Here is a 10000-nt window from a genome sequence, read left to right as displayed (position 1 = left end):
TTTACTTTATTTGTCTGAGCTTCTTAGTGTTCTTAGAGAGAAGAATCCCAAGAAATTACCAAACATCCACTAATCTGGTGTCTCTCTTCTTGAGTGCAAAAATAAAACCCACTTTTTTTAGGGATATCCAGTGATTTCTTGCATAGATATTAAATAGGGATTGATTAACAAATAAATGAAAATTTCAAGTGAGTTCTTTGGTGGAAAAGCTATACTTGGTTGACCATTGTATGAAGTCATTGTCTCAGTGGGAAAAATCAGAACTACTGCTGCAGATGATGGTGATTTATGTAAGTAGTGGCATAGCACAATTGATGCAACTAACCTTTGGGTCCCTTCAATCCTGGGGTTCCAGGAGCTCCTATATGGCCAGGATATCCCTGCTCTCCAGGTGGGCCTTCACAAAAAACAACATCACCTGCAAAAAACACCACAAAATAAGTGCATTAACTGTCCTTTGAAATTCACCTGTGTTTTAACAATAGGTATTGTCTTTTTATGCATTGCCCCATCTTTGTTTTGGAAATTGAGCCAGAGGGAGGTGAAAAGGTTGATGTATGCTAACCATTTCTTCCTTATGCTAATTTTTTACACTGGCCCATTATTATACACTTTATTAAAAGAAAAAATGAGATTACATTGTTTGTAATATCATTAACTATGGTTTCTCATGCACGTAATTCCAGCATCACATCCATCACTAGAGTACCCAATTCCCTACCCCAGGAACCCCAATATCCCACTCCACCCTCAGTTCCAAATTCAATTCTGTGTGTTAGTTCTCCTATTTTGTTGTCTTTGGACCTTTGGTGCTATCTTGCTGTGTATCTTCAGGTCCTACATTATTTTCTGACTGATTTCACTCAGTGGGATATCCTCTAGTTCCATGTGTTTTGCTCAAATTGCTTGATTTTGTTCTTCCTTAAAGCTGCATAATATTGCATTGTGTGTATATACCACAACTTCTTAATCCATTCATCCATATTTGGATATTTGGGTTGTTTTCATATCTTGGCTATTGTACTGTGTGGCAATCAACACAGGTGTGCATATATTCTTTTTTGAATGAATATTTTGTGTTTTGGCATAGATGCCAAGAACTGGTATTTAGTAATACTCATGAGGAGTCCTATGGTAGTTCTATTCCTGTTTTTTAGATAGATCTCCATATTTCTGAAAGCTCATTATTTTTTATCCTTGCTTCAAATTACCCCAAAACTAATCATGCAGCATTTTCAGAGTCATATCTCATTCTTCTGTGTTTTCCTGATGCATTATCGATGCTAAAACACCCTGAGTGAAAAACTCTGTATTTTGCTCGTCACCTGCTCATACTTACACAGCTTGTCCTTCTGAAAACAGCAATTCAAGAAGGCTGTTTCCAGTCGGCCACATATTTCTCCCCTAGTGTTACTATGAATAGCAAATTTTCTTAAGCCGTTTTGTTCTTGATCTAGTTTTCCGACTTTCCAAATACAGGTGGGAAGCAATGCTAATGAAATTAAATATTTAAAAATAGATCCTACCACTGGCCCAGATTTCAAAGCCACATTTCCAGCAGGGGAAACATTTCATTTATTGGAGCCGGTTGGGTTCCATTATTAGCACAGCTGCTTGGCCGTGAAAGTGATGCCTGTGCCAGATGCAGTGTCCACATCATGATGATGACCAGAGAGTGACCATTAAACTATGTAATCTGAGGTCAGCTTTGTGCTTATTATAGTTTTCACAAGCACTCTTTCTGTTTGTTCGGTTTATGACAAATGCCCTACCTGCTGTATTATCTCTCCAGACCTTTCTTAGAAGTATTCTTTTTTTTAAATTTCCTTTTTGGGGTCACACCCAGAAATGCTCAGGGGTTACTTCTGGCTCTTGGCTCAGGAATTACTCCTGGTGGTACTCGGGGGACCATATGGGATGCCAGGGATTGAACCCAGGTCAGCTGCATGCAAGGCAAACACCGTACCTACTGTACTATTGTTCCAGTCCCTTACAAATACTCTTAAATATTTGTAGTTACTCATAATTTTTCAAGCATCAGGTAACAAATATTTAAGATTGTGTAATGTTTCTGTGCTATAGGCTGAGATAAAAGAAAAGAAATCAAGCATTAATCCTTGACCTCAGAGAAACTTGATGCTTATAGGGGAAACAGAAAGACAAGGCAGCTTGAAGATTCTGCCAACAATAGAAGCCTGAGTCTTACAGGACGTGGGCTTCCTGTGGGACTTGAAGTGGTAACTGGAACAAGAGAGGGCATGGCTTAAAAGATGGAAACTAGAACCATCTCTCAGAAGAGGAAGAGGGGTTCCGATTGCCAGCAGCCTGGGTCCAATCCCTGCCTCTAGCAAACTGAAATGCACAGCAAGCCCAACATTGATAAAATGAGGCTGTGAAGCCATGCCTTGAGAATAATGTAGGACTAGGAGTTATGACAGCATCTGCTGTAGGGCTTGAGGAAATGACTCAGTTGTAGAGTGGCTGCCTTACAGTCTGTGGCTGCAAGTTCGATGCATGGTACCGCCCTGCAACAGTGTGTGGGACCCCCAGGCCTCCACTGGGATTCCGGACAGTCAAGAAGTATGAATTGCACATACCAGCCTGCAAACAGTGTACAGCCCCCATATCATGGCCCCAACGAGGTCACCAAAGGGCAGCATCGAGGGAGAGGGAGGAGAGGGCTGCTTTTGTTTACTTTGATTCTGCTTTATTTTTTTTTTATATAAGCTCACTCAACCCAGAGAGTGACCGATTTATTCTTGAGCAACGCTTTTTTTTTTCTCCTAACCCCTGCCCTCAGCCTTGCCTCTGCCCAGCAGTTCCTGGGGAACCTGAGCTAAAGTAGGGTGAAACAGTATGTCACCATCCCAGAGATCAGACAGAAAGAGGAAACTCCAGCAAAGAGAAAACTCCTAAAAGCCTCTAAATCTGGCCAGAGCTTTGGACCAGGGAGCCTCATGGAGTAACACGCACAAAGGTGGCCCTTGAGCATCTTTACCTGGACGGCCTGGAGGACCGGGCCTCCCTGGAGGGCCTGGTAAGCCAGGGCAACCCGGGGCCCCAGGAGGCCCCACTGCATCCCTTCCGGGGGGTCCTTGCTCCCCTTTTCTTCCTTTCATGCCTGGAGAGCCGCTGATTCCTCTGACGCCAGGCAAGGATAACCCTGAGAGAAAAATCATCATTGGATGAGAGTTAGGTCTGACTTGTTTTTGACCCAACAAATTGTTTATGATTCAGTTGCAAAAGATCACCTACTTTTGCAAAAGCTACTGTTTTCAGAGGTCGATGCAGACCACAGAGAATCAGAGACTCTGAGTCCAGAAAGCTATGATCATCACACCAGGAACTTTGCATTTCTGCATCCAGCCCTGGGCAGGCTGAACAGCCAATGCCCAGCAGAGCCCTGGGAACCCACTCTGCAGAGATTTCAGCAGTTGGGGTCCCCATCTTGCCTATGGGCTTGCGACCAATTCTTTTCTTTTTTTTGCAACTGATTCTTTAGCAGATGCTTTTTTTTTTTTTTTGTATATTTAAAAGCATCAGAGACAAGTCTGTGTCTACCTGCAGAGCCCCTTGCTTGCTTCCTGCCTGGCTCTCTGGGTAATGACTACTGTAGTCGGGGAGGGAACCATCTACTGGGAGAGCAGCCCATGTGGCAAGACCTTCTTTCATTGTTCCTTCCCAAATGACTAGGATGTGGGGAGTGCGCTGTCTCTCTCATCTTCCTTGGAAAGCTGAACTATGAAGAAATTTACCTCTGGGGCTGGCAGTGATTCAAGGGGCTGGCACACACGACTGCATCAGGAGCCCCAAGCCTGACCCTGAGCACTCTGCCAGGAGTAGCCTAAACTCCCCCAAATAAAAATTAAACAATAAAATAAAAAGTAGGACTACTGCATGCCAAGGGCTGAATAACCAATATGGAAATAATCTGATTTTTTTTCTGATTTCATTTTAATAAAGGTAAATCCTGATTGACACCTGTCTTGAATGCTTTGAAGTTTTTGCTTATTGGTACCTTTTTTTTTTCCAAGGGAAAGGAGGGTTGGCAGTGCTCAGGGCTTACTCCTGACTCTGTGCTCAAGGATCTCTTCTGTCAGTGCCAGGGAACCATATGCAGTGCTGAGATCAAATTTGAGTGAGCCACATCAAGAGAAATGCCTTAACTAATGTAGTATCTCTCTGACCCCATTCTCTGGCTTCTTCAAGAGAGAAGTTATGGCTAGAGGGCATTCAGGGAAGGAGGAAGTCTTTCTTTTCTTTAGTTTGAACTCTCAAATATTCTTTTGCACCATTCTGACTTTATGAGAGACCAAGTGTTAATCATTTGGTGACTATTTTCCCATGCACAAAAAAGTACACTTATTTATCTATTTTTAAGGGGATTATAGTAGACACATAGTAACATAGAATCCTATCCTTAATTCATTTTAAGAATTATGTCACTGTCACTGTCCTCCCGTTGTTCATCGATTTGCTAGAGCGGGCCCAGTAATGTCTCCATTGTGACACTTGTTTTAAGAATTATGAAATAGTTTAAATCTCTAGTAGGTTTTGGAGGGAAATAAATCAATGAGTCTGCTATTCTTTTTGTTGCTTTCTTCACAAAATGACAAAGATCATTTTCATATCATTTTGTGATAGCTTTCACTTGACCAGCACAGGTCACAAATTTAACCATTAGAGAGCTGGAAACAGTTTTCTATTGATTAGCAGTCATTGTATAGAATTCTTTTTTGTTTTTCTTTTTGGATCACACCCGGAGATGCACAGGGGTCACTCCTGGTTCATGCACTCAGGAATTACTCCTGGCGTTGCTCGGGGGACCTTATGGGATGCTGGGAATTGATCCTGGGTTGGTGTCAAGCAAGGCTAATGCCCTACCCTCTGTGCTATTGCTCTAGCCCCTCATTGTACAGAATTAATCAAACTCACATAAAACGTCATTTCCCCCATTTTCCTAGCGTTTCTTTGGGTACCCCGAGACCAGATACATACCAGGACTTCCTGGAGCTCCGGGTGCACCGCTCGGACCTAGAAATCCACAAAAGCAATGAATTACTTACAAATATGTAATCCTTCCTCCGTTTTTGATGTCTTTCTTTACATTTTTAAAAAATTGAATCACAAAGAGACACACAGTTACAGGGTTCATTGTTGGGTTTCAGCCAAAGTCACCTCCTGTCACAGCTAGTGAGCCTTGGCTCAAATGGAAGAAAGCGTTCAGGGCCTCTGCTTTCATTTTGATTCCCACTGAAATCGCTGATTATTTCACCCTCCCTCCTAAAACACCAGGTCCCACTTGGTGTCTTCATGCCAGAGATGAAATTCATGCTTTTCATGCTGAAAGTGGACTCTAGACCAAACCTGATTGCCACTCAATGCCTCCTTTGCAAACCACAACACCCAAAAGGAGAGAGAGAACAAAAGGGAATGCCCTGCCACAGAGGCAGGGTGGGATGAGGGAGATGGGGGTGGGAGGGATACTGGGATCCATGGTGGTGGAAAATGGGCACTGGTGGAGGGATGGGTATTTGATCATTGTATAATCGAAACCCAAGCACAAAAATTTGTAAGTCTACAACTGCACCTCATGGTTGGTGTTTCACTAATAAAAATTAAAAAGGTAAAAAAAGGTAAAGGCCCTCCCGTTGATCATCAATTTGCTCAAGCGGGCCCAGTAACGTCTCCATTGGAGACTTTGTTGTTACTGTGTTTGGCATATTGAATATGTCACAGGGCGCTTGCCAGGCTCTGCCGTGCGGGCGAGATACTCTCGGTAGCTTGCCGGGCTCTCCGAGAGGGGCGGAGGAATCGAACTCGGGTCGGCCATGTTGGCTGCGTGCAAGGCAAACGCCCTACTGCTGTGCTATCGCTCCAGCCCATATCGCTGCACAGCAGAGCCTGGAAAGCTCCCCGTGATGTATAAAAATTAAAAAAAAAAAAGAAATAAAAGAAATTCATGCTTTTGTTCACAAAGCTAATTTCATTCCCTTTTATGATATACCTCTCGAGAGTATTTGATATGCCAAACACAGTAACAACAAAGTCTCCAATGGAGACGTTACTGGGCCTGCTCGAGCAAATCGACGATCAACGGGAGGGCCTTTACCTTTACCTTTACCTTTACCTTATGATATACCATCTAGGAAGTCTTCGTATGAAAATGTGAAATGACAGGAGATACCAAAAGCACACTTCCCGTAGATATGGGGGAGATTTCTTCTCTATTACTGAGATTCTAGGTATCTGGACATGTTCTATGATCCCTTGAAAGAGGAAGAGTTCAGCTTTTCAACGACCAAGAAAGCCAGCAACAAGATGACGGGAAGTTCAGGGAGATTTTAGGAAAAATTCATTCTCACCCTGTGGGCCACGAGCTCCTTTGGGCCCTGGTGGGCCTGGAATTCCTTTCTCTCCCTTTGCCTGGTATGCATCATAATATTCTGTCTTAAAAGAAAAAGAACAAAGAGAAAGGAAGGAGAGCTATTTATGGAGAGTTGGCCAAATGCAGTTTTGTCTGTTTCTCTCTTTGAACCCAAATATGGCTTTTAAAAAAATGTTCCTCAATCCATCAGTTTGTGAGTTGTTAGCAGGAAAACAGACAACCACAGATAAAGTTGGATATGTTTAAAGATTAAACCTTATTTTTATTACGATATCATGATAGCATAAATTTCCACTGGAAATACATTTTCATATGAATCCAGCTCACCTGCTCACCTTTTCATGAGCACAAACATTACGCTAATGAGCCCTGACTGAGATCAGGTTCCAAAATATCCACTCGCTATGCTGACATCTGGTCAACTCTGATTTTTTTATTCTATTTTCTTTCACTTAAAACGTTCATATTGGGCTGGAGCGATAGTACAGTGGGTAGGGCATTTGCTTTGCACGTGGCCGACATGGGTTCCATCTCTGGCATTCCATATGGTTCCCTGAGCACTGCCAGGAGTAATTCCTACATGCAGAGCCAGGAGTAACCTTTGAGCATCACCGGGCGTGGCCCCAAAAGCCAAAAAAAAAAAAGTTCATACGTGAAAAGAGATAGTTTTTGAAATTTTTCTACCAACTTACCAATTTACAGTTTTTGTGGAATTGTAGTAGTTTAGCTTTATTTAATTACATGTGTGTAGATGTCAACACCTGCGCAACAAATTAAAAAAATCTCTCTCCTAGATGGAGTATAAATAAACACAGTAAGGGAACAACAAATAGTCAAACTCATCAGAATTGGATATATTGTCCAGAGAACTGAGCTTATGTGAGAGGAGAGGTTGACTGGGAAAGGCCTTGGGGAAGGAAATAAGCATTGTGGTGACAGGAGTGGGGTTGGAATCATATATGCATAGAAGTATCAATAACAGTATTATAAATACGTTTACCTCACTACAATGGTAGACAAATGCTCATAATGATGCAGTAACTTTATTTCCTAGATGTTCAGTGGACCTACTCAGCTGGTTTCTTTAATCAGATACTTCCCAATTTACTCTGAACTTAGCAGCAGCTAAGTTACATAGAACTGGGCAGAAGAAAATACAAAGTAAGGTAAGAACAAGAATCTCTCTAAAGTGCACTTAGCAAATTGATTTCACTTGGAAGAAAGAAAATGGAAAGTGGAAATGTCAAATTCTGTTGTGCTTTCTCAAATACTGTACAGGGTCAATAATTTTCATCATAATTGATATGTAACAAACATCCATAGTCACCTATCTCATTTATGTGCTCTTATAGTCTATCTCTTTTCACCCTCCCTTAAGTAACTCCTTAAAAATACTTTGGATGCAATCTTTCTATGACTCCCTCTCTTTCTGACTCATTTCGCTTAACATGATACTTTCCATGTGGTACCACTTGTATGTAAATTTCATGGCTGTCTTTTCTAACAGCTACATAGTACTCCATTGTGTAAATGTACCATAGAAAGATTGCACTCATCTGGGGAACATAAAGTAACAAAATAGGAGACTAATACCCAAGAATGGCCGAGATTAGTACCAGGAATTTTGCTCCATGGCTTGGAGGCCAGCCACATATGCTAGGGGAAAAGAGATCTCAGATAGAGAAGGGAGCACCAAATAAAGGGTGTTGGGAGTATTCTCCCAGGATGGGAGAAGTATGCTGAAAGCAGACTATAGACCAAACATGATTGCCTCTTTTGCAAACCACAACACCTAAAAGGAGAAAGAGAACAAAAGGGAATGCCCTGCCACAGAGGCAGGGTGGGATGGGGGATATGGGAAGTGGGAGGGATACTGGGATCCGTGGTGATGGAAAATGGGCACTGGTGGAGGGATGGGTACTTGATCATTGTATAATTGAAGGCCAAGCACAAAGATTTGTAAGTCTACAACTGTACCTCATAGTGTCTCACTAATAAAAATAAAAAAAAATACTTTGGGAGTACTTGTATGTGAATCATTTATTTTGTCATATCAAGATACAGATTTCTACAAGCCAACCCAGATATGCAATGATAGATAAGTGAATAATAAAGTTACGGTATATGTGCACAATTGAACACTATGCAGCTGCAAGGAATGGGGAAACCATAAAAGTCCCTTCAATTTGTATGGTACTGGAGGATATCATGTTAAGTCATAAGGAGGAGGACAAATACCAGATATTTTCATTAATATGTGGTATATAGAGTAGCAAAATAAAGAGATGGAATTTTTCAAAGGTGGACTAACTTTAGGCTTTAGATGACAGAAATTAAAATACCAAGGAAGGAGAGAAATAGATGGTGGAATTAGAAAGAGAAGGTCTGGAGGTAACACAGAGATGATGGCGGGGCCTTGAACACATTGATGGTATAGAGGTGAGGCATTTGTTTACATCCAAACCACTTGAGTCATCACTTCTGAAAGAGTAATAATTAAGCGCAACCTGCAATAATTAAACCTAAAAATCTGTCTTTCAAAGAGTAGGCTGGGGAGTGAGAGGGAATCTTGAAACATCGATGGAGGAATGTGGACATTGGTAGTGGAATCAGAGTTGGAATATTATATGCCTGGGACTCAATTATTAAGAGCTTTTAAAATCACACTGTCTAAACTAAAACTGGTCCTCACTGCCAGTTTCTGAGTTGCTCACTTAGCAGAGAAGACTGAGAACTGCATTGACAATAGGACACTTTTCCCAAGGGCTCTGCCAGCATCAACCCTCTGTCTACCCAGCTTAGTGATGAATGGCAGCCTTGTGGGGTTGTTGGGGGCGGGGCACTCCACTGAGGAGAGAAAACTATCTTTTGAAGCAGGTTGGGGAAGGGACACTAGAACTCACTGGGTCCCTTTCACTCATTTCCCTACACTCCAGAGACACTATGGGGAATGTGGTCATTTGCAGTCAGGAGTGCCAAACATCAGATGTAGGCTGTGCTGGGGAGTAGAACCCTGGACTCTGCTATAGAACTTATGCTATGGTGGTTGGTCTTTGCTTACCAAGCAAAAGAGACTGAGACTGAGCTCTGGCGCCTGAAGGAGTTATCCAAACTGGGCACAGCTTGATAGGGCAGAGCCGCCCCCCTCATCCCTGGCTCCCAAGCTGTCCCCCACTGCTAATCTTCCTACCCGACTCAAGACATGAGTGCTTATCGATGCAGGCCTCATTAGTTACACAGTTTTCCTTCTGCATAGACCGAGATGGGAGCCACGAGAGCTTTGTTGAGACCAAATACAATTAAATAGCAGCAGCTGTCGATGGTCAGTGGGCAAATAATGACAATAGATATTTTTCTGTTCTGGTGTGGAAAAACATTAAACATTATCATCTTCATCACAGGAGTTAACAGAGAAATTTGTTCAAAATCTCCTTGGTACTCTGAAAGAGTTGACCTGAAAGAGTTGATCAGACATGATATTGGTTTTATCCCTAGTTATACTTACTGGACCAGGGAATCCTGGAGGGCCCATGTCCCCCTTCCAGCCCTATATTAAAAACAACAGTTACAAAAATGTCAATCAAAAGCATTTTCATATTTAAAAAAGAAGGC

The 10000-nt window shown here is 42.1% G+C and overlaps 1 protein-coding gene across 1 annotated transcript in view; it reads right to left on the bottom strand.

Annotated features, from left to right (window-relative positions):
• COL4A3 (collagen type IV alpha 3 chain) overlaps positions 1–10000 on the bottom strand; it is a 182169-nt gene that overhangs the window by 58040 nt on the left and 114129 nt on the right. The window contains exons 18-22 of the mRNA XM_056121379.1: positions 9894–9935; positions 6366–6450; positions 4999–5034; positions 2999–3163; positions 326–418 (exon numbers count right to left, since the gene is read on the bottom strand). Coding sequence (XP_055977354.1) covers positions 326–418; positions 2999–3163; positions 4999–5034; positions 6366–6450; positions 9894–9935 — 421 coding nt within the window. The remainder of the gene's footprint in view (positions 1–325; positions 419–2998; positions 3164–4998; positions 5035–6365; positions 6451–9893; positions 9936–10000) is intronic.

This window comes from Sorex fumeus, unplaced genomic scaffold (genome assembly GCF_029834395.1).
Source record: "Sorex fumeus unplaced genomic scaffold, SorFum_2.1 ptg000005l, whole genome shotgun sequence".
In the NCBI taxonomy this organism is placed as follows: Eukaryota; Metazoa; Chordata; class Mammalia; order Eulipotyphla; family Soricidae; genus Sorex; species Sorex fumeus.
This window is presented reverse-complemented; position numbering and strand designations above follow the sequence as displayed.